This window comes from Silurus meridionalis, chromosome 5 (assembly GCF_014805685.1).
Source record: "Silurus meridionalis isolate SWU-2019-XX chromosome 5, ASM1480568v1, whole genome shotgun sequence".
Lineage (NCBI taxonomy): Eukaryota > Metazoa > Chordata > Actinopteri > Siluriformes > Siluridae > Silurus > Silurus meridionalis.
The window spans coordinates 17,955,812-17,981,638 of NC_060888.1; the positions used below are offsets into that span (position 1 = coordinate 17,955,812).

The 25,827-nt window shown below is 38.4% G+C and overlaps 1 protein-coding gene across 1 annotated transcript; it reads right to left on the bottom strand.

The window, feature by feature from the left end:
- Positions 1 to 24,880, bottom strand: npm1b (nucleophosmin 1b). The gene is made up of 11 exons (XM_046849585.1): positions 24,762 to 24,880; positions 24,124 to 24,206; positions 23,263 to 23,382; positions 19,489 to 19,582; positions 19,225 to 19,319; positions 18,288 to 18,370; positions 16,959 to 17,010; positions 12,569 to 12,652; positions 3,225 to 3,332; positions 1,839 to 1,913; positions 1 to 399 (listed from the first exon to the last, which is right to left on the bottom strand). Exons 1-11 carry the CDS (start codon positions 24,808 to 24,810, stop codon positions 355 to 357), a joined length of 888 nt encoding a protein of 295 aa, XP_046705541.1. The 5' UTR covers positions 24,811 to 24,880; the 3' UTR covers positions 1 to 354.
- Between the last annotated feature and the right edge of the window lie 947 nt (positions 24,881 to 25,827).

Genomic DNA, 25,827 nt, shown 5'->3' on the forward strand with positions numbered 1-25,827 from the left:
TACTGAAATTGCAGTTTACACTGCAGTTAACCCCGCAGATGTATTTCAACACAAATTACCCTAGCTACTTCATAGCTGTCGTACAACATTTACCACCATTGATAGAAGACCTATGTCTGACACATCCACAACACATTGGTGGGGTTTGTTAAAATAACACAAGGTAATGGGCTCTCTTTAACTACTCAGTGTCTTTCTATTTTGAAAGTCTTATTACACACAGAGGGAAGTGGACGGGTTCCATTAGAGCGGAAGGAGCCAGAATTCACAGCTGAAGGCCATCACTGGATATTCCTCTGGTACATGGGGGACGGAGGGGGAACGTAGACGGAGACATGTCGCAAAAAGCTGCCATTACTTTTTCAGTGTTTGTATAAAGTTCCAAAGGTCTTTGATCACCTGCAAGGAGAGTAATGGACAGAAAAGAGAGAGAGAGTGACAGAGAGAGAGCGAGCAGGGCAAGACAAAAAGAAAGGATAAGTTAGCAAAAAATGTAAACGGGTCCCTCTCATATGGGGACTCATTAAGAAGCTTCATAATTAGAGCAGCATGACTCAGTTTTGTCTAAAAAGACCCACATTAGTATTACATTAGGATAATGGGTGCTGAAAGACAGGAGGGGCGGGCCGACCGCTCTTGGACATACCAGAACATATGACTAGTGCCTCACTCGGTCTCATATCTCTGCCTGCTGCCTGGACCAAAGTGCTTCCAGAGCACTTGGTACACACACACACACACACACACACACACACACACACACACACACACACACACACACACACACACTTTCCAGTTTCAATCAAAAACTACACCTGCTCTGCTCCAAGGTTGGAAAACAGAACCGTGCAGTAATGGATACACTGTGTCCTCACAACAAATAAATGGTGCTGACTCAAAGGGCCTTCGTCTTCGAATGGGTGCATACGCACAAATACAGATGCGCGCGACCATGCGGTCTCCTGCATTCACACACTTTGATACAAGGACACGTGCATGCATACACACGCATGGTTTTGCAATGGGCCTGTCGGTGAACCTCGTTTGACCTAAATGTAATTATATTTACGGTGTAACCGGAGTTGTACAAGGCAGCAATCTTTTTTGGAAATAAAACAAAGTGTTTTACTGTTGGTCTAGCTGGTAATGATCTAATACAGTTTATCAAGTCTGATACAGTTATCAGCATTTAGACGCTCGTCTTTAATCCTGAAGTGGGAAAATCTGTCCAAATACTGATTATCTCTAATCTAGAAGCAAGTCTGTGAGAACTTAATATCGGCTGAACTGCCTGGTACCAAGAGCATACTTTTAATCCAGTTTCTTCATTAGACAGCGAGAGAAACACTTTACAGAGAACACAGGAGGGGAGCGAGGGAGAGGGAGAGGGAGAGAGAGAGAGAGAGAGAGAGAGAGAGGCCGGTAAATCATAAGTAGAGACGTCAGCCTTGGCAGCTCCCTTCTCTCTCTGCTGTGAGAGGTGCAGTCTTAAGCATATTTCATCGGCTACTCCACAGGCAGCGAGCGGCTCTGGAGAACCAAAAAACGAGAAGAACGAACAGAGGGAGGAACAGGCCGTGTCAGAAGCTCTTTAGCATGTGGCCCCTTGTGCTGCAAAAAAGTCAAGAAGCTCATGCACTTGTACTCATTGGTTCGAGGGCCTACTCATCTTTCAAGTGGAAGCAACTTGGTCTTTCAAGTGAGTGTAGTTAGTTCATAAATACACACCTCTACACGACAACAAGGAACTATTAGTGCCGGAAAAAAGAAGTATGAGCTTTATATAGCTTGTGAACACTAAATGGCTAACTAGAAGGTAAAAGGATGGAGACACTCACTTCTTTATCGGAGATCTTGAAAGCGTTCTTGGCGTAGTTCTCAAATTTCTGTTCCGTTTTTGGAAACGGCTTACCCTGTTCAGAGGAAAAACATTTTTAAATAGCGTCATTTTCAGCACCTCGCTCCTCCACTGAGCTTGGAGATCTTGCTGAATTTCAGCCAAATCATCATTCTACTGACGAATAGGTTCAACTGCAGGGTGTTGGAAGTTCATATTTTTTTGTGTTTGCCCGCATCTACGTTCAAGTTTACATGATGGTACATGTGAAAAAACATCCGTATCTACAGGTGCCCATTCTGCTATATTCACACTGCATTAAATCAAACGTCCACATTCTTTATTGTTGTTATGACAGTCTAAAAAAGAAAACCGTCAATGTTCAAGCAAGCACACTATTATTTATATATTTTTTTAATTTGCTCATGCGCCTATTCTCCATAGTGGCAGAGATTTGGTTCGATAAAATCGGCAAAGTACTTTATAGTCATGACTCAGCACCTAATCAGTTTAACTGTAAGGTGATGGTGAGGATGATTATCATGATTACAGGACTCTCCGTGTGCAGCCATCATCATCATCATCGGCATTACACTAATCCTTTCTGGAGCTCATTTGGCCAGGGGCATCAATGCCGATCTTTAAGTGAAAAACCTGTACGTGTGGGGGTCGATTCTGAATCACTTGTTGATAGGCTGATTGAGGAATCGACTTGGCCTTCGGCCGAATGGAATGAGACAATCTCGACAGCATGAAAACGAGAGAGAGAGAGAGAGAGAGAGAGAGAGAGAGAGAGAGAGAGAGGATCACCAAGAATTATTACCATCTGAAAATCACACTGGCTATATCCTAGCAGCTACATCATTTACAGTAACTCCAAATCAGAGCCCAATGTCTGCCAAAAGAGATTCTGTTTGTCACTGATGCTAATAAACATCAAAAAGGCTCAGTTACATATAAATCCACAGGCAAATACAATGCATGGATTATGTATACATTTTTAATGTGAATTAAAAAAAAAGTCTCAAATTGTATTTATTGTAGTAATAAAAAATAATTTGCTAAATCAGCCTGAAACATCAAAACAGTCAGGCTTTAATCTTGCTCTAATGTCAGTGTGATATAGATAACCTAGACAGTATACACAGAGCTAAAAAGTCGAAACTTTAAAGTTAAAACTTTCACCTTGTTATGATTACTACTGTGGGTGAAGCTTAATAAAAAAAAAACAAAAAAAAACATGTCTGAGTAAAACGTCTTCAGGGAAAATGAAAGAGTCGGTGGAAATAAACCGTTTCAAGAGGAAGCAATTGACAACTTGTCTTAATTACAGGTTAATGTAGTCATGAGCGAGACAGGTGGTGTATGAATGGGTGTATTTTCTTGCCTCTTTAGCAGCAGTTGTTAATCTGTTCTTGACCTCACTTATGCTGGGCTTGCTGGGAGTCTTCCCAGAAGGTCCTGCTCCAGTCTTGTCTTTCCCCTTTATTGCAACCTGTGAATAAACAAACAGCTAAATCTGTCTGCAGCTCTCAGGAAACAGCGATATCTGTCTGCAGCTCTCATGTGTATGCAGGTTTACTTTAATCAGGGATAATCAATCATACTGTCTTACATGCGTGCATATGGTTGTACTTGCGATTTGTTTACATCAGCACATACGGAAAAAGGTATTATTATATTTTAAAGCATGAACCGATTCACTAGATAAAACAGTACTATCTTTTCTAGCTAAGCTTCAGTGTTTAGGCAACTTTCAGAAGTGTTTTAACGGAATATATCCCGGGCAAATCTGATAAGTGATTGAAATGTTGGCAAGGGAAAAATGCCAAATAGCACTGATCTATCATCAGTCCTATTCTCAACAACCTGATTCCTGATTTATGTTGAGAAAACCCCACTGGCAAAGATTGTCATTGTGTTCTTGCCAGGAATCAGTCACTGAAATCAATCTAAGCCTAACAGCACCAGGCACTTCTTAGTTCTATTAACTAATGGCCCAGTCAACCCAAGCGAGGGTACTGGAGTCGGATTAAAGTGAAAAAAGGACACAGAATTCTCTGCTAATGACACGACAGCACCTTCTGACAAATATGGCGGGGTACAAATTATCCTTTTATTGCTTCCAAGCAGGAGAGAACAAGCCCAAACTGCTCAGCAGCAAAGAGAGTAGGGACTCCATGCCAAGAGAAGACATAAAGGAGTTGTTTTTCAGTGTCGGGATCCTTGTTTCCCCAATGCCCCAGAGTGTGAAAGAGGTCACATGATCACAGAAACATGACAGAGATATAAAGATTCCCAGCAGTGAATATTGAATGAACAACTAATAAGTTATTAACCGATAAAAGAAACGATCAATGTAGTAATTTCTACATAAACGTGTCCACCTTGTAATTTAATCAGCACCAGAAGTTTGGTTGACATTAATTTAACACTATAAAATGTAAATCATTCTTACCTCTGACAACCGGTAAAAACCGATAAAGCAATCAAAGGGATTAGGGAAATCTTCAAATAAAAATAAGCACAATTACATTTAAACATATAGGACTCGCATATACTGTAAATTATACACATATCAGCAGCAAAAAGATTTTGTAATACTGAGAAAAAAATAATACATGTTCAGACTGGAATTTTTATATTCTCTTCAAGTAGCATTTGTAGCTTATCTAATCTAAAAAAAAAACAAAAAACAAACAACAAACAAAAAAAAAACCCCAACGTATTTATTTAACTTTTTTATACAAGGTGACAAAGTCTACCAATAGAAAAGGATGGCACATTCGAAATCGCATATTACGCAAGTATTGGCCTGTCTATACATGCTGCACAGCCTGGAATCCTCTCTGATTGCAGGGTTTCACTGATGGACAGAGCCATGTTTTTACAACTGAGAGATCAGGGAATTGAAAGAGTAAAAGCACAAGAATTAGTTATAGAAGTCTTTTGTATCTTATCTTAATTCGTGACAAAACGACCACGTTAACCACAAACTGTAAAAAAAAAAAAAAAGAAAACCTTTTTTCCCGTTTTTAACGAATGACGGAGATCAAAAGGTATCAAATTGTGTCGGAGATCAAAAGGTATAAAATTAAAGGACAAATGCCCCTGCACTCACACACACACACACACACACACAAGCTCTTACAGTGCTGGCTATAAGCCACGAAGGCCTGGTGTAGTGCAGTCATTATAAAACTGGGTGTTTTTTTTTTTTCTTGGGAGAGGACAGCTGTGGAGCAGAGACAGCTGATAGGCAGAGAGTGCAGCCAGCTTTTTAATTTGCGCCAGACGCTGATTACAGATGCCAGGGGACAACACTTAATCACTAGCACGCCAGCATTTGATGTAATTGTGCACACACACACACACACACACACACACACACACAGCCAAGGCACATCAGTGTGTCCTCTTTGACGCTGCCGAGTGCCAATTCATGTAGATTTTTGGAAGTTGGAATTGGGGAGCAAAACTCTGGAACTTGTTTCTAGCCAGGAATTGGGAACGCTGACGGGAATCATTACCATCATCGTGGACCTGATTTATGGTACTGTGCTGGTGAAGGATGTAGGGTTAAAGTGCAGTGACCTGTTTATTTATATAGTAATGCCGAACCACAGCGCACCTAGGTGAAGCAAGCCAAAGATCTTCGGCATGTATTTATACATGTAGCGAATGAATGAAGTTTTTATTGCCATATTGGGAGGCGTTAAGTGACTCCTGCTAGTTGCTTGCCAGGTCACAAACAAAAATGACTGAATGGCCCACTTGACCAGCTTACAATAAATAAAATCAAATAGCTGGTTTTACGATCATGTGCGAATCAAGGTTTAGATTGAAATTTAGGTTAAAATTGTACTAAAAGATTTTATCTATGATGGCTAAAAAAAATATGTCTAAAACTAGCTTGGGCTTAACTAGCCATGGTTCATTAAAACTGAAGAATGAAGACTAGGTCATTAGGTTTCTTAGGCTAGCGTAATAAAAATAGGTGTGATGTGCAAAAGCTCTCCGTTATCCTGAAGAGTATTGTAATCACCAGACAGTGGTTTGACTCCAGCAGTTGATAAGCATTTTATGAGCCCACCACCTGTCCAGAAACAGCGACGTCATTTGTCATCTGTTCCTCATCAACTCACTCACAAGAGAACATCGACACCAAAGTCAGCTTAGCGGGATGCTATAGAGGAGGAAAAAAAAAAAAAAAAAGGCCATGTAACCTAAACAACCCTTTTTGGATTTTTCAAAGTGTAGCACTGCTGTACATGTCCAAACTAGTGAGACTAGTTCATTCCAGCTCGCTTTTGGAATCTTGTGTAACTTTGCTGCAGTGGTCGGAACAGCGATCCAGCGCAATGGACATACAGCAGAGGGTGTTGAGTGTTAAGAAAGAAAAAAAAAAGCTTGTCTGACGCATTATAATCACAGAGTACTGGGTTTCCGCTGTCCTCAGGGCCTGCAGAAACATCAAACACCAAACTCTAATGAGGACTAATGGCAGAGGAGTGGCCCATCGGAAATCACTTTGTGTGTTTGTGCCTGTGTGTGTGTTTCAGAGATGGATGAAGTGTCTGATAGCAGTATTTCTAAAATCCTCTCAAAAATGTTCAGAATTACTTTATAGTTAGCGAGACACGAACATATAAGCAGGTGCACGCACAGAAACGCACAAGCAGTACACCCACACATACAGTATGCTCCAGGCTGTACCAGGGAATTAACACTCCTATTGACAAGTTTCCCTAAAGCAAATAACTTGCTAACTTGCCCTTTATATTGTTATGTCAAGTGAAGAGTTCCTAGAGCAACAGGGGAAAAAAAAATTGGGGTGGTGGAAGGGGGTAACTGATGTGGATGTTTGTGTCTGTAGGTATGTGAACAACTATATTCAGACAGTGTTTAAGGTATTTCAAATGCCACAGGCAGGATCAAGCCTGATCTGAGGGGCCGAATTTCCTCAAGCCAGAAACGCTTACTTAACATTAGAAAGTATATTCAAGCTTTTGTCACTCCCCTTAATTTAATACAGTAATGAGATTAAGCGCATTTTTCAGTTAAATGACAACTTTCCATAGTTGGTAGTTGCTGCAAAATGGTTTAGCTTAGAGGTGTTATGTATGTATGTATGTATGTGTGTGTGTGTGTGTGTGTGTGTGTGTGTGTGTGTGTGTGTGTGTGTGTGTCTGTTCTTTTTTATCCTGAAAGTCTAATATGGATGTTATAGTGAGTCACTTACACCATCCATCTCTGCATGTCTGATTAAAACAAGCAGTAAAATCCGTTTCAAGGAACATAACATCAAACAAACGCTTTGTCCACACATGCAACTGTGTACTGGGGAATAGTGGTTTCCTGGGGATCATGGAAGTCTGGCGAATTTATTTTAGATGCAGAGAGTCAAACAGTCTGCTCAAGCATTGAGGTTTCCAGACTGGTTTGTTTTTCAGAATAAACCACAAATGACCCTTTAGATCAGATATTCTTGGATCATAGACATATAGATCTTCAGAACACTTTTGCAATTATGGATTAGATTTGGTGCCAAAGCATGTAAAGAAATCTGGTAGGAAAATATTTGACGTCTTGAATACCAGGCCAGCTTCCTCAAGAACTACTGGCGTTTTCTGGTTTGCTTATTTCATTACGAAATGCTCACTTGCTCCTTTCCTGAAGTGTGCAACCTAAGAAAAGGCCCCAACTATCCAAACTTATTGTGTATTTAAGGAATATTTGTTCTGTTGGACAATGGTGTTAATCAATGCACACACTGTTTGGGACCTATGCCACAAAGAATCCAGCCAAGAGCTAGTTTGGCTTGTACAGCCTAGATATAGAGCCGACAATTGAAGCAAATGTAGTGCCACACCAGCTACTGGTGGAAATACGTCCATAAATAGGCAAAGAGGTCATACAGGCAGCCCATCAATCTATGAGAGTCCTGGTAACAGGGTGTGGAAAATCACTGGGACTGTTAACACAGGTGAGGAGATAAGTTCATTTGGCACAAGTGTCATTGTCGGAGCCTGGTAAAAACACATTCTCCTAGCTGCCATTGGTATCTGGACAGGTCTTTGGCGCACAGGCCCTGGAAGCATCAAATGATTGCCTCCTCCTGTCTGAGACAAGAGCAAAACACATTGCCCTCAGGCATTCGTCTGCAGTGGTACAGTATTCCCACAGACTTGGATTTCAAAGACCACAACGGCGGGAGGTAAACAAACTTGGATGGTTTGTAACCATTGATCTCAAAAATGCATGTTTCCATTTTACTATTGCGGTGAAGAACAAACAAATTTCCCCTAAAATGACAAATCAGATTAGACTCCCTCTCTCTGCGCTTTAACAAAGAAGGTGCTCATGTAAGGGTTACCCAAGAGTCCCTAAAACATTGTGGTCTATGCGTCTGCAGAACTGGCAGCTGTGTTAACCGTGATAACAGCAAGTAACAAACCAGAAAGTATTCCTTAACTCATATATGGAAACTCTAGATTTGAAGGTCATTTAAAAGAAGACCTATTTCACACCTCGACAGACTGTGCAGTTTAAAGGCATCTAAACAGACACTTTTGTTTTTTGTCACACACCACCAAAATACAGACTTTCTACATCCGATAGGGACGTTGACAGCAAACACTACGTTGTGAAAAATTTAATTAGCATTATAGCACTAAATCTATCCAGTCCAGTATCTACAGAGGGCTCTCAAGCACTATGGGGTAGTGTACCAGAGGGTACGCCACTAACTACCTGTTTGTTTGCTTAATGCCATAAAGGTATTCTACTGTTTAAAGACAAGTTAGTCTATTGGAAAAAAAGGAAGCGATGGTACAGGCATAATTGAATGCAGATCAAGAGGTGACCATTAAATGCCCTTTGATGTATGCTATAGCTACCTCCTAGGCAGCACTAAGAGAAGTGTTGCTTGTGAAAAATGTGTAAAGTGACAGCATGGAGCTCACAGATACCTTTGTCAGATTTTACAGAATCTTGCCTTGTGCTATGGACTTCTAATTAGAAACACTCATCACTCGGAGTTGTTTTCGGTCTCAGGAAACTGTGGTATTACACAGTTTATAAATGCCTGGCGAGATGCACGATATGAACCCTCATCGATTTATATTCTGACAACTCTACACAACTCTGGCCCATAAATACTTGATCCAGAATGGCAGATTATGTATGTAATTATGCGTTTATGAGTGCCGATCCATTTGGATTAATCGAGTCTGAAGTGGTGGTGGGGGAGGGGTGTCTTTAAATTGTGTCACACGTTAGGTCACAGTCACAAAATAAACAATTTTTGCAATTTGTATTTATTGATGACCAGAGCAAATGCGAAAAGCGCACAAATTCCAAAGGAATATAACAGTCGAGCAATTCTCCACATACGTGATTCTCCGCATAGACATTTTTCACTTCCGTTTGCGTTCAAATTTCCAATTACTGATCAAATTATTATTTGGTTTGAGCTTTTTTTGTTAGTTTGTTTTGAAGGTTTTTTTGCCTTCATGGTTCTGCTTAATCTTGACCTTGCACACCAACTTATAGCACACTTTTCATGAGTAAACACTATAAAAAAAAAATAAAAAAAAAAACTTTCCCTTGTAAAACTCTTGATCAACTGGAAAAGCCCTCGCATTCTATGAGCATGAAAAGAAATTGTGTGGCAAAATTTTTTCCTAATTAGTTCTTAAAAATGTTACTGGATTTGGGATGGGGTTAAATATGAACAGAAGCTGAGAGACTGTCTAAATTATAATTCATATATACAAAAGCTGTTGGCCGTTTGTACCCTTGACAAAAAATCTTTGTGAAATGAACAGCATAGATAATCAGTGCAGTGATTTCAGAATAAATCGCAGCAAACTCTGACAAACCGAAATCTGTAGGAAGAAAAACAAGCGAGAGGGTTAAGGATCTGGTGGAATTCTCAAGTAATGGGATTTGTTATGGTGTATACCGTGGAATGAGACTTTGAATGCTTGAAAACTGTGAATGCTTGTGATTATGGTCAAATAGGTTTAAAGGCTGTTTTAACTATTGGCACAAAATTACCTCCAGGTGATGTCTGCCTTGGAGGGGACAGGGCCAAACCTTTAACAGGCACTGAGAAAACATTCTTTGGGTCTGATGTACTATGCTGTTTGTGCCCATTTTCAGACTGCATTCTGCAAGAAAGTGTTATATACAAAGCTGGCTCTGCTTCATACATAAGAAGAGTGGACAAAAAGTTCTCAAAAAATTACAAAAAAAATAAAATTGAAGATAAATGAAGTCCAATCCAATTACATATTCCATATTTTAGCAATTAGTTGATGGTCAGTTTTGCACGATATCACCTGCTTTTTAGAATCTGGCATTTTGAGTCACACGTGTTGGTCCGAACTGTGAATTGATGGATGATCATTTTAGAACATTGATTTATGAACTATTTAGCCAACCGACAGGTTTACCACTTGTCTACGTGTAGTAGATTTGGTCCTTCTGTCTTAATGCGGAGACCCCTTTTTTGACATCAATTATTAAACGCAAGCTATTTTAAGCCTGTATTCACAAAGAGATCAAATAGCATGGTGGATTTGTGACCATGGTGTCCAGGAAGAATCAGTTTCACCGTTGCAATCGTCTGAGCTCTGTTGTCTATTGTCCAGTTCTGTGTTCATAGGCCATAAGTCTTTTAGCTAATTCTTGACAGACATATTCAACCTGCATGACTGTGGTCTTTAAAGCTTTTTTTTTTTTTGTTTTACAGCAAAAATTAATACAAATCCTAGACAAGATGTATTAGTCAAGATTTACAGTGCCCTCCACAATTATTGGCACCCCTGGTTAAAGGGTCTAAAACACTCCTTTTTTTTCCTTTCTTTTTTTATATATATACAGTGGAAAAAACCCCACAGTGTTGTTTTTTGTTACATGAAATCATGTGTGCCACAATTATTGGCACCCCTGATGTTAATACTTTGCACCCTTTTGCCAACAAGACAGCAGTTTATCTCCTCCTATAACATTTCACAAGATTGGAGAATACAGAGAGAGGGATCTTTGACCATTTCTCTTTGCACAATCTTTTTAGATCATCCAGAGTCCTGGGTCCTCCCTTATGTACTCTCCTCTTCAGCTCACCCCACACGTTGAGGTCTGGGGACTGAGATGATCATGTGAGGAGCTTAATTTTGTGTCTGCTGAACCCCTGTTGTGTAGATTTCGCCATGTTTTGGGTCATTATCCTGCCGAAAGACCCAATGATGACACATCTTCAGCTTTCTGACAGAGGCCATCAGGTTTTGATTTAAAATGTGTTGGTATTTCAAAGAGTTCGTGATGCCATATACCCTAACATGGTTCCCAGGTTCTTTGGAAGAGAAACAGGCCCACAGCATCACAGATCCCCTCCACCATACTTCACAATGGGCATGAGGTGCTTTTCCACATAGCTATCATTTGTTTTATGCCAGACCCACTTAAGCGTGTTTGTTGCCAAAAAGCTCTATCTTAGTCTCAGTGCCACTTAGCAAACGCCAGACATTTCCGTTTGTGATTGTAGGTAAAGGCTTTTTCCCTGCATGCCTTCCAAACAGCTTGTTGGCATGTAGACAGCGTCTGAGGGTTGTTATGGAGACTTTGTGACCCCAAGATGCCACTTTTGGATGCAATTCTCCAACAGTGAGCTTTTTTTTTACTTTTAGATAGATAGAAGATAAACGTGGGTCCTCGTCCAGCGTTGTTGGTCACTGTTCCAGTTGTTTTAAACTTCTTAATGATTCCTCTAACTGTAGATATGGGCAAGTTTAGGCAAGTGGCTATTGCCTGACTTATGAAGTGTTCTCTTGTCATTTCCATGTTGAAGAGCGGAAAAGAGAAAAGGGCCTCAGTCACGTCATATTTGTAGCACAGGGAAACAGGAAATCATGAATTATTAATTAAAAGTTTCTAGATAGTCTGATCAATGTTAAAAACTACAGTAAAAATGACAAAAATGCTTCAATTACATTTATTTATCAACGCCTTGGGTGGTTCCATGGAATTCCGGAGTAAGAACGGGCGCTTTGAGGATGGATTTGGACTGTAGTTAATGTCAACAGTCTGCTACATTGACTCAGGACTACAGTTTGCTTCTGATCACCATCACTGTACCCCGCAACATCGTATATCTGTAATAAATGGACATTCGGTGCAACCCAGATGAGGCTGGGTTCCCTCTTAAGTCTGGTTCCTCTCAAGGTTTCTTTTTCTTCCTTATGCCATCTCGGGAAGTTTTTCCTCGCCACAGTCACCACCAGCCCGCTCATAAGGGACAAACTTACACTTATAAAGAACATATTCATTTTTATCACCACATTGTCGATGTAGACAATGTTAAAGCATTATACAAATAAAAATGAATTGAATTATTTTATATGAATTGTTAGAGGTGCTAATAAATGTGGAACAGGTGATTTGATAAAAAAAAAAAACTTTTTAAGTCATGGATTTTTTTTTATTATTATTCACTTCAGTAAAAGTTTGATTTTTTTTTTTTCCAGTGTGAGGTTATGCTTCTGCAATAAAAAATTTATTTATTAGAAGCCTAAGAACACATCTTAACCTGGGGTGACAATAATTGTGGAGGGCACTGTAAATAAATAAAATATTAACTGCATAATTAATTTTGTTTATTAAATGAATAATAATAGTAAAAAGAATTCAAAAGTAAAAGCGTATTTGACATTATGGGAAACCTACCTGGTTCTGAGGCTTCCCTGGTTTGTCGTCTTTTTTTCCTGGTGAGCCGTTTTGTTTGTCTGCACCCTTCTTTTTCTCTGGAGCCTAGTAAAAAAAAAAAACACAAAAAAAAAGACAGCACATCACAATCCTTATATCCAGGGCTTAAACAGAAGAACATGTGTCAGAAACAAAGAATCCCTCCAAGTGTCAAACTAGCTGTCTATAATGTCGAACGGTGCATTGTGACCAAGCCCCTGAGGTTCTGATTGACTCCGTCTTTATCTGTGTAATGGAATACTCTTTTATGATCTTTTTTTCGCAGAGGTTGTCAGTAAGGAGTGATAAAAGTGCTCTGCAATTTGTGAAGTGTGTTGCCTGTCGAGTCATGGCCTGGAGGCCTCGCACCACACTGTCACTCCTAAACCCTATGGTGGGAGAGGGGGAGAAAGATGCAAACAGAAAGACGGAGGGGTGAAAAAGAAAGAGAAAGGTAAGGTTGCATGTTGGGGGGTTAACAGAGAAAGGGATGTGAAAATGCAAGAGAAAGCTAGAAACGAGAGCTGGAGTTAGATCACAAGTAAGCCAGACAGAGGGAGAGGGATAAAGGAATGAGAGGGCAGCTAGAAATGAGAGAAAGACTCAGTTAAGAGAGTGTGTGAAAGCAGTGTTCAGCTGTCACCCCCCACCCCTTTAGGGCAGGAATCAGCACTCACAAAGCAGGTATGCACTCAAAGTCTTTGATCTCCTCACACACACATACACACACAAAAACTATTTCTCAGACATTACCGAACATATATCTCCTTTAGCCCATTTTCTTGCTCACACACCACGCCTCCCACACACACATGGTTATTCACACATACAAGGCACACACATGTATGCACACACACACACACACACACACACACACACACACACACACACACAAGCCATACAAACCCACTTCCAGACATGCCAAACACAGTCTAAACACAAAAGCCAGGTGCTGAAGGAAAGACTTAACTTAGCGACAAGACGGAAGAGGGGATGGAAAGAGCGAGAAATGAGAGATCGGAAAGAAAGGAAAAAAAGGTGTTGAGTAATGCCATGCTGTGCTGGCTGACACGGTCTCTTACAGTATTTAGTGCCGATACCTGCTGCGTGTGTCTGGATGGACCGTAAGCATTTAGTCGGATTACGGTGGTCTCCAAACAGCATTCTTACAGCCCAAAAAACAGATGCGTCAAAAGTGTTCAGTAATTAACGCATGCCGTTGATGCCTCTTTAAATCAGGGCTGCTGCTATCGATTATTTTCGTAATGGAGTATTCTAACGATTATTCCATCGATTAATAGAGCAATCGGATTAGAAGTACTTTTTCTTTATTAAAGAGCAATACTAATTAAAAAAGAAAATAAGACAGGTCTCTAAAAATGATCAAGTGATTTGAGTTTTCTTTTTCGAAAATGTGTTCATTTTTATTGCTGAAATTGCATACAAGGATATCGGTGAAAACTAAACCCATTTAGTGCATTTAATAGCCATATTACATCAAAATACAAATACAGTGCGTTCCAAAAGTCCCTCCGCAGTGGTTGTGCAGAGTAAGTAAAATATTATATATTATATATAAATACTATAGGGAAAATATTAGACTAATGAAAGACTGTATTTATTTATTAAATCTCTGTATCGTGATGTGGTTTTCTGGTCTCCCCGGAAAGCTGCTTGAAATTTCCCACGTACTAAACCTGTGTATTTATCGCCTGCTTTAAAACTGTGCTCCACTACCTGCTCCACACGGCCACTGTGGAGGGACGTTTTAAACGCACTGTATAATTAATAAAAATCTATTTCAAATGCCTTTAAAAACAGTAACCGCACTGTACGGTGTTTTCTTTGTTTTAGTTTGAAATCAACACAAACTTTGGAAAATTAATTTTTCTTTGGCCTGAATCTTCTTCTCACCCCTCAATGTTTTCTATCCGTTCCTCCATTTTTTTCATTCTGCAGCTTCTTCTGTGTTTAAATGTCCACAGCCCTCCCATGTTTAGTTAAATGGACTAAATGGCCTCGATGACTTTTTGTAATCAAATTACTTGAGATATCTTTACAGCCCTTGTTCAAATGGTTTTAAGCTTGACTTCTCATTTTTTAACACTTCCAATTTGATAGTTTAATACAAGAAACGATAACGATAAAAAAATATGATAAAAGCGCACGAGGGATGAGTTTGTTGTGTTTGAGTTACTGTTGTGTGTAAAATATTAGACAGAAATCATTTGCTGTGTGCTCTGAAATGGTTTTCCCATATACCTTAAATAGCATTATTGTGGATGTATCCAAATTCTCAATGGACAGTACATTCCCTGGACAGTACAATTTAATTCGAATGATGCACCAATTATCACAATGCATAGCGACAGAACCTTCTATACGCTTAAAATTCACTTATCAAGGCAGACAATACTATACATATAAATAATATTAATTTTAACAGTTACCTGTTAATTAGGCAATACAGAACATCAATCAATATTTCTACATTTTTCAGGTTACTAATTATATGTAATGCTCTAATTGGTAACAATGAAAGCTGGCAATCACGTCTCTAAAAAAACCCACTAATGCATGTTATTGGTCCAGCAGGTCTCTGTTAATAGTAAATGAGTGAAAGAGGAATTTTAAACACAAAAGTTCCTTCATTCTCTGCTGATCAGCTTCATTCACTCATCTCTAAGGCAGACACTGGCACCTGCTGGCCAGGTTATGCTTAACACTTACATTGCTTAATCTCAAAAACAGAACTATAAGCATTGACAGTCCCCTCAGAAGTACTGTAACAGCAAGACCAAATGTTTTTTGTTACATTAGCAACAATTAGATTTGAGATCAAAGATGACAGATCACAATTTTAGCTTTCATTTACTGAAATTTGATCTAGATGTGTAAAACAACTTGTGATTGAACCCACCTGTTTTTCTAAATGACCAATGTGAATGGCAGGTGATTCTTCTTACCTACAAGGTTTGCCCTTGTATATGTAATATAGTTCGAATGAATAATACTCTTGTGTTAAGTCCTAGGGGTCAACTCTTGTTTTTTTACAAAGGAATAAACCATCAGATAGCAAGCTGTCTATGGGGATCTATCAGAGTCACTGAACAAACATTAAGCATGGCCAATACAACATTTAGAAATGTCCTGAAATGAAGAGATTAGAGATGTTACAAAAAAGACAGAAACAACTGACCGTAACATTATAACCTCCATAGGCCATAGTGATAAAACTGTTCCACTCCAAGAGCTGAAATACATTTATACTACGAAACTCAAATGACTTATCCGCAGGAAGAATAAAATTCACAAAGAAAAGAACCCACAAAAGAAACGAGCCAAGAAATTGCTCTTGACCGAAGATTAACCTCTAACAAAATGGAAATGGGAAAAAAGGAAAAATCCAATGTGGAGAAATTTGCTGCTCACAATCCGAAACATACAAGATCATAGTTTGGGTCTGCATGGCTGTTCCTGGAGCAGACTCACTAATGTTTTACTGATGATGTAACTGATAATGGTAGCCATAGAATGAATGTAGAATTTCTACAGAATCATTTTGTCTGCCAATTCACAGAGAAATGCCTCTAGTCCAATTAGGAGAAACGTAATCATGAAACAAGATAATAAACCAATAAACTCTGCCAAAAAAGAACTTCATTATGTTGGAAAAAAAAGTACTATAATAGAAAAAATGCAATAGTTTGTTGATACTCTTGCTGAACTAAAAATTGATCTGCCACAGTTGTTTAGTGCATCCAGACATAAATATCAGAAAATGGAAGATGGAATTCGTCCCATACTAAATTTTGACATTAAACCCAGATGTCTTCAGTGTAAAGTAAAAACATATTCGAGAACTGACTTGCTGCCTAATCTACAGTATCCCACCCCTTAAAGGTGCCATTTTAAAAACATATTATTCATATCACTGGTTAGAAGTTTATATTGATTTACTGTGTAGAGTAAATTCATATATTTAATCCCAGTACTTTTCAACAGTGTCTACGCATCTCTTCACTGGTATAGACTATATTAACTGTACATATGCTCACACATTCATAAATTTTCATGCACTTGTCAATGTGCACAATTGCTACTATTTGCACTTCTGGTAGATGTTAAACTACATTTCGAAGCATTTGGTTGCCGTGTACCTGTACTATGCAATGACAATAATTGTAAAAAAGTTGTATCTATCTCTATCTATTATTCATTGATGGCATCCATCTGGGTCATGTTGCCCTCGAGGTATCTTTTAAGGTCTCAGATATTTTTCTTTCCATGGTCACCTCCAGTTTCATCAATAGGGATCTACATCTACAGTTGTATTTCTGTATCTTAAGTACAATTGATTTAAATAACTTACTTTCAATGAGGGTTTGATGGGGCTTGGTGCAACTGGCTTTTCATCGTCATGTCTAAAAGATAAAAGGCAATTTCGATTTGAATACATTTTATGGCATAAATATTTAGACAGACATTTAGACAGTTAACTTTGTCAACCACAAAAGAAAATGGAGGTGAAGTTGCTCATAAATATGAAGTTAAACTGCAGACTTTCAGCTGTAATTTTAAGGTATTTACATCCAAAACATGGAGACAGTTTAGACACATTTTTGCCACCCTGCCCCTCAATGACTGAAGTCTAAAACTTTTATATCTCACCAGGGAAGAAACTCAACATCTGGTGAGATATAAAAGTTTTAGACTTCAGTCATTGAGGGGCAGGGTGGCAAAAATGTGTCTAAACTGTCTCCATGTTTTGGATTAGTCAGTTGGACAACTCAGTAGATATGGACAGTTACATGAAGCCAACAATGGAAGTTGCTTCATGTAACTGTCCATATCTACTGAGTTGTCCAACTGACTAATTATTAAAACGCTAAACATTTTTTTTATTAAACACTATTTAAATTAACAAATCACGGGAACCAGTTCCACTGGCAGCCGTACCGACTCACACTATAAGATGTGGAATACTCTGGATAATAAGCAGTCCCTTCCTTTTTCCATACTTTTCTCCTCACATCATTCAAGAAGTAGTCGAACTTTGTTACATTTGTTCAAAGGATGTTGTGCCAGAATTGTACAGGTTTTCCCTTTTTTAAAATTTTTTTTTTAATAAAAGAGTTTTTGGCTATTTCTAATGTTGTCTTACACTTTTCAATTCATACAAATGGTATACATGGTGTGCCAAACCATCTATATTTACTTTGTTGGCATCCTAATTTTGACACAGATATGCATACCTTTTAAAAAGTGTTCAAATGTAATGAAGGGGTTTAAAAGTGCATTCTTGCTCTTCAAAAATGTAGACCACAAAATGTTTAAACACCATGTTTTCGCTATCTCTCTGATGGGGTTGTGTTGATATTTCAGTCTAATGACGGCGTGCTTCACTGGCAGTTACAGCTCTTTGGACTTTATACGAAGAGTTAACAGCAAGAGATTTCTAATACAAGGGCCACATTTGAGATCAACCATACACCTTGCATCCTTTGATTTGTAAGTGAAATAAAGAGGGAATAACACAGACCTGGCCAGAGAACACCCGAGTAGCCAATTGTCCAATGGAACCAAATAAAAGTGTTGTAAATTCTACTCTGTTTACACGTTTTGGATGTAAGTACCCTCTAAATAGCTTGAAAGCTTGGATTTTTTAAATAAACAATTCAATCTGGAAATAATTTCTCACTCATCACTATCGTCTTCCTCATCATCTTCACTGTCATCATCCTCGTCATCCTCGTCTACGTCTGAATCAATTTTGAGCTTCTTCTGCAAAAAGATCAAAGGTAACCAGCATAAAACAAACATGAATCAATAAACTGAAATCTTAAATCACATAATATATAATATTTAGGGGTTTTCTTTGGTCCTAGAGTGCTTAATTTAAGCACAGCAGTCAGCTTCTGAATTACTGGCAACAAACAAAATTTAAACAAAGTTTATTTAATATTATTTTCAATAAGCTCAAGAGTTCAAATATAAACTCTTGAGCAGGCAGTGGTAACTTCCTGTTATTGGGCAACACTTATGAGGTGACAACAGCCAAACTCAGTCATTCATCAAGATAACAATGAATAGGCATAAAGAAACTAAATGGGGGGGTGGGGGGAATCAGACAATGGTTCTGAAAAATAGCTACATGAATGAAAATGCCATGACGACTGGCAATAATTAGGCATATAAAACAAATTTCTAATGAACCTTCCTGTAAAGGAAGGAAGTGTATTTTGCCCACACACAAAATAAGTTCTCTAAGGATCAGAGTTGAAGACTTGCAAAGGATGTTATCATTTTGAGATCCCAAACCATTTATTATTATTATTTATTTGTTTATGATTATTAAATAAAGATTCCAGATTAAATTAGGATGAATGCTGAAACTAAGTGATCTAAAAATCCAAATGACTAAAATTTTAATCATTCAATTTAAACATACAATTATGAAACTTTTAAATGTCAAAACACTTTCACTTGCAGTGTACCGAAAGATTTTATTTTTAAAAAATATTTGAAATTAAAAATGAATGTGGCAGCCTCTGACAAGGTGCAACAACTGAGACTTCTTCCTAGCTCATCTGTCTAGCAACTATTTGAAGTAATTGATATTGAAAGTATTTGCTTACCTGTGGCACTTTTCCAGTGACCATGTTAGAAGGTCTCTTCACCGGTGATGTGTTATTTTCCTCTTCTTCATCCTCATCATCAGACTCCTTCGTACCTAAACCACCAAAAAAATGTAAAATAAAAATTATATGATGTACACTACAGTCATGAGATTTATTTTATTATTTTTTTAACTGTAAGAGGAGATAATTTGCATCTTTTTTAACAAGGAATGAGGAAATGTTGAATAAAGGAAAATTGGACACAAGAAAAAAGAAACTTACTGACAAAATGTTGGCCACTGATGTAGACTGGGCCGGCTCCGGACTGCAAACGGAATGTAAATGGGGGAGTGATTTCAAACCCGCCTAAACTAAGCTGGTAAAAAAAATAAAAATACAGAAAAAGAAGATTATTACCATGTAATTATCTTAGTGTTATTTCCATGTTGTTATCGTTGCTAAAGTTTTTCTTTTACATGCATCACATATATTTACAGAAGTGTGAGCTGATTTACAATCAAGATAAGACAGTCTAGGTTTCGGATTCAACACTGAATATATATTAAATATTAAATCTAAATTAAATGACAAATTGGAAAAGAGTTTGTCTGTAAAACACACACACACACACACACACACACACACACACACACACACACACACACACACACACACACAGTAGTGACTGACAGTGAAAGGGCCCGCATCCTTCATGTTTAGTCTTCATTTTCCAAAAACTGATGCGTTCCCAAGCCGTGAGACATTCTGAACATTACGTTACATACCGGTAATTCTCAAATGGACCTACAGTTAAACAAACTCGTCTTTAAAAACAACTTTGAGCAACTCTGGAATCTCGAAATGCAGCCAAAGCTTTTGAATGAACATTCCAGGTAAAGGTAGGATGCGTGCGATCATAGCAACTGAACGTAAACAGCGAACGGCATGCAAGCGTGTCCTGGTTAATGTTTGCATGACAGCTGTGCAATTACATTACATAGCTAGGCAAAGAATGCTATTATCCAAAATCATTCCATAATGTCAGCCACTTCCTGAGTAAAAAACTGGACAGTAGTCTGTAATTAAGGTTCATTAAAAGCACGTTTTAATTCGATTTGACGTTTAAAAATGGGTAAGAGATGGGTGTGTGTTCTCACAGTAGAGGAGTAAAAGAAGACAGGGAGTGGTGTTATTGCAAAATAATATGGGATGAAGTCATGTAACGTGGCCTGACATGAAATGACATTTTTTTACCCTGAAATTGAGTCATTTCCAACAGCAAGTGTTTTGCTCCTCTTATTCCACACATATATTTTATATATTAGTGAAAAACACACCTTTAACCATATATTTCTACAGATTTTAATTGACATGTAATTGTAATGTATATTAGTATTACTTCAAAGTTTAATATTGTGGATTATTTCCTTTCAGCACCTAACTCCCTCACTAGCCTCTCTTTTTTCTCAGGAACCTTGTCAGGCAAAAATATTTTTTCCATTTTGCCTCCTTTTGTATGTGAAATAATCCCTATCAATGGGCATGCTGCTGCTGTTCTCTTTTCAGTCTCTTTGTACCTCTTTGTTTACTGCAGTGTGTGTGATTTTGGTTTGCATTTTGTCTCTGCCACTCAATCCTGCTCACCTTTGAATAATTTGTGATCTTATACCTTCCTATACCTGTGCCTCTGTGTGACGTGTCAACGTTAAATTGCAATTGTGAGCCTTCGATCTCCATTTCAACACGTCTAGGTTTCGACATTTTGATCTACTTCTGTGCTCCCGAATAGATATCTTGTGATTAACCTGCCTTTATATTGTGACTTGAGCGAAGATTTGAACGTGAATACGATTGCTAGACCGAACCCTAAAAAAAATCAACCTGCCTAGTATACCATGTTATGATGAAAGTTTGGGATAATTGATGACGGTATCAAAACTCATTTGTGATGACTAACATGTTGGGAGATTTAGTGATAGAAGGCTATCTGCAAGAGTGAAAGGGAAAGTTTATAGGACTGTGGCGAGACCCGCGATGTTGTATGGTTTAGAGACAGTGGCATTGAGTAAAAGACAGGAGGTGGAGCTGGAGGTAGCAGAGCTGAAGATGTTGAGGTTTTTGTTGGGAGTGACGAGGATGGACAGGATTAGAAATGAGTTTATTAGAGGGACAGCCCGTGTAGGACGTTTTGAAGACAAGGTGAGGGAGGCGAGATTGAGATGGTTTGGACATGTGCAGAGGAGGGACATGGGTTATATCGGTAGGAGAATGCTGAGGATGGAGCCACCAGGAAGGAGGAAAAGAGAAAGACCAAGGAGGAGGTTTATGGATATGGTGAGGGAGGACATGCAGGTAGTTGGTTTAAAAAAGGCAGATGTAGAGGACAGAGGGTATGGAGACAGATGATCCGCTGTGGCGACCCCAAATGGGAGCAGCTGAAAGAAGATGATCATGATGTTGGGAGATTTACATGTATTTAAGATGAAGAAAAATGTTATCTATTTTTGCCTCGATAAGCATGGCTGACTCTCGAGCAGAGAAAAAAATAACATTTTCGGATTCTGTGCTTGTCAAGTCTGTGCTTGAGAAATCTGTGAATGTCTTTACTCGTAAAGCAAAGAAAAGGGTTTTCAAATACAAAAACCAACAGACCTCGTTTATTAGGGTTTCTTCATTTTAAAGCAGACAATCTCTACCACATACTACATGTATGCATAGTTTATAGGACTTTATTTCAATTTTATAATGAGATTAATTACAGCTAATAAATTATTACGTTTGCAAATAATAATAATAATAATAATAATATTAAGGAATAATAGAAACCATTAAATGACAAGTGCATTCATATAAAACTGTTTTCCAAGCCATAATGTTAAAGAAAATGTAAATGATCCATTCTGACTATTCGAGTTTGAAAATTTTAACAGCCTGTGGTAAAAGCAATACATCTTGGACAAATAAAATTATTACCAAAAGTTTGTGCACACCTGACCATAACATTTGTATGTGCTTTTTCAGCATCCCAGTCCACAATTGCTGTTATAATAACCTTTACTCTTCTGGAAAGATGTTCCCCAAGATTTTGGAATGTGGTTGTGGAGATTTCTACTTATTCAGCTACATGGGCATTAGAAAGTCAGGTACTGATGGAGAGTGAGAAGGCTCAGGGTTCAATCAGTGTCCCATTTCATCCAAAAGGTGTCCAATAGGGTTGAGGTCAGAGATCTAAAGCAGGCCACCCCATATATTCCACTCGAACGGGAAGTCAGACGCACCATTACTTTTGTCCATATAGTCTATGCGGATATATCTATACTTACAACCTAAAAGAAAAATACTTTTTATCCTGTAAACACCTTTTTTAAAAGTCAACAGTCAACCAAGATCATGCACATCTAAGCATGTGGTGTTGAGAACAAACCCTGTGTCATGTGAGCACAGATCTATATGACATAGCATTCGTTCATTACGGAATAAGTCATGTTTTCCAACACCGATGCTGAATAGGGATGAGTGATCGGTGAAGTCAGAGAGAGATTTAAGCCAGCCCAACCCTCGGATGATCCGTCAATCATGACTCAACCTTTTTACAAAACACATTCTTTTATCGTGCTTTAAAAGCATGACTACTGAAATGATGCTTTTGTGCAAAAGCTCAAACGTGGTAGAAAATTTATATTGATCAGTGCTGATGTTCAAACTTTGAGAAACACGGAACAACAAAAACAGTCAGGTAATCAGTCTACACACACACACACACACACACACACACACACACACACTAAAAAAACAACAACAACGAATTTGACAAATGTGCAGCTAAATCTTATGTGTTCATCATATAAAAAATATTTTTAGCATTGAGCTGATTCTGGCATACGACATGTTACGTTCCCTATAAGCTCAAAACATTAGCCTAATTACTACATAGAACACATTTATAACTAGAGTAACAACAAAATACACACTGGCTACACAAAGAACGCTCACAATAAAGACAGTTTATAAACCGGACTTGATTTGGAATGAAAGCATTTGGCTTAAAACACTTACAGAAGGCAGGATAGACGGCTTCAGCACAGCAAGAGGGATTTTGGTCGTCTTGCCATCGTATGTCACTCCTTCTATCTCCACTGTGTGTAACTTATCCTCGGCTTCTGCTCCCAGACACACCTGAGAAGATACGCAGGTCAGCAAAAGAGGTGAAGAAGTACTGGAAAGATACGAGGCATTTGTTGGACCCTCTTAAGAGCCTTACGTGCATTATACATTTTGCATAATGTTTTATGAGTTCGTGAATATTTAAATTTATGGCAATTGGTAGACGGCCTTATCCAGAGTGACTAAAAGCTAAAGGGCTTTGCTCATGGGCCCAGCAATGGCTGCTTATATCAAATGGAACAATCAAACCTGCCATGAACACTAAATGATGCTAACAAAATAAAATGCATATAAGTTGTCAAAAACCTCGATCTCCTCTACTGTCACTTTGGCATGGCCAATGTGTACTTCTTCTATGCTTGGTTGTTTAGTTGTGTTTTGTTTGTGCTATGTGTGATCATGGATGTAATAGTTTTTGCCTTAAAATATGCTTCTTAAACCAACTTGACAAACACTGCACTATTATTTTACTTTCTCCCAAAGGCCAATGTGTATTGTCTTCTATGCTTGTTTATGCAATTGTGGTTAGTTGTAATCCTGTTTGTATGTCTTGTTCGGTTCAGCATTGGAGTGTGCGGTCTTGCAGTTCCTGTATGATAAAAACGGTTTAATTTAAATTGAAATCAAATTCCTGGTTTGCTCAGAAACACATAGTCGATTAAGCCGATTCTAAACACGTTCTATTCGGCACTGCTAGTGAAATCAGTGCGGTCCAGTACAAAACTTTGCACCATTACAGCTGTCCGAAATTACCGCTTTTAGGGAGAGCTGGTGGTCAACTTCATCATCGTCGACCTCGACTTTGTGCTCTTTTTTATCAGCCTTCAGCACACACCCTGTGCAACACCAAAAAAAAAAAAAAAAAAAGCCATCAACACATCTGGACTGTACAATGCAATTCTTCAGCTGAACATATAAACATATACTGAATCCAGATTAGACAGTTAAGGCACTAAATAGGGTACACTTGCATAGGGAGTTCAGTTGCACATGAAGGTCACTAGTAGAAGAAGTAAAGAGCCATTTGGGATGCAGCCCCACTTACAGGCTCAATATCGAAATGAAGCAGTGCAGGACAGGCTAATCATGTACACAATTATATACACTGGTACCAGACTGTAAAAGTGAATGCACCCCAAAAAAAATCGAATACAGCTAAATATTTGTAAATATAACCGGATTTACAGGAGAGGTACGAAGACTCTACCTTATGTTTCTGCAGATTAGCCTGCTAGCTAAAAACAAAGGCAAACCAGGCTAACTGCTAGCTAGCATTTCAAATATAAAGTTACTTCTCCCAGACCTCATATTTCACCAGTTTGCATGCATGTGGAATATTTATCGCCTTAAAATAATTATGCAACTTTTTTTTTTATATCGGAGGAACTCACCAAATAAATACATTTGGGGTCTGCTTGGGTCTTTAAGGTTCTCTGCCATTTTTTTGCGCCACAAACGACTTGAAGGTAACGCCTTGCCTCGTGATTGACGGCAACGCGAACCAATCGGCGAGCACAATAGGATATCTGTCGTCCAATTGAATTGCAGTCCTTCTGGCGGGCCCTCGTCTCCTTTTTTTTAATAATAGAAAAAAAAACCGAAATGTGTAACGTAACTCAATTGTCCACTAGATGGCGCAAAAACAAAATGAATGTTAAAGAAAAAAATCATTTAATTGTAACGAATTTGAGCAAACGAACTAAATATGTTTTAGTTTAGTTTTTATTTTTGCCACATCTATTTTTTCCTATTTGGTATTATTTAATTTGTCTGTGAATATTAAAACCACCACAGTGCTGTAGCTATTACTGTGCCTTAGCCTGGCATCTACAGTATGTCAGTGCAGCACAGTGATCTGGTGCCAAGACACTGGTTTGTTGTTTTGGAAGAGGGTTTGTACTATTTTCGCCACAGCAGAGGTATTTAGCGTTGTGTGCAGTTGAAGCAGAGTTGAGCGACAGGTATGAAGTGCAGAATAGAGCAGGTAGATGCTGGTGTAGTGTTATATTCAAGTGCATGTCATGCAGAACCTTTTCAAAGACCTGTTTTTGCAGCTTGTGTGCAGGTTTGTTGAGACCCACATGTGTTCTTCCTTTTTTTGCATTCCCACTTTCTTTCATTCATCCTTTTCCCGTTCTTTCATTCATACTTACAATCATACAACAGTTCTAATTCCTGAGAATTCTGTCTATAATTTATTTAATTCAGGTGCTTGCTGAAATCAGTGAGAAGCTTTAAGAGCAAGGATGGAGTTTATGTTTGTGTATGAAATTTTATCTTTAATATCTTTGTCATAATAATAATAGCCTTCCTCAAAATTATGAATGCAGCACCTCAATGCATCCTGAAGCATTTCTTCGGATATACTCAAGTCTAGAAGAAAAAAGAACAGATTCAGACCTGAAAAAGTGTCAGAGCCATGCACTGTGTTGTGATTGGCTCAGAGACCTGTCTGCT

Coding starts and splice junctions, on each gene's coding strand:
- npm1b (XM_046849585.1), bottom strand. CDS start 24,810: ATGGCAGAGAACCTTAAAGACCCAAGCAGACCCCAAATGTATTTATTT. Junction 18,371..19,224: donor TCACTGGAAAAGTGCCACAG/GTAAGCAAATAC, acceptor ATCTTTTTGCAG/AAGAAGCTCAAAATTGATTC. Junction 12,653..16,958: donor CCATCAAACCCTCATTGAAA/GTAAGTTATTTA, acceptor TTTTTTTACTAG/GCTCCAGAGAAAAAGAAGGG.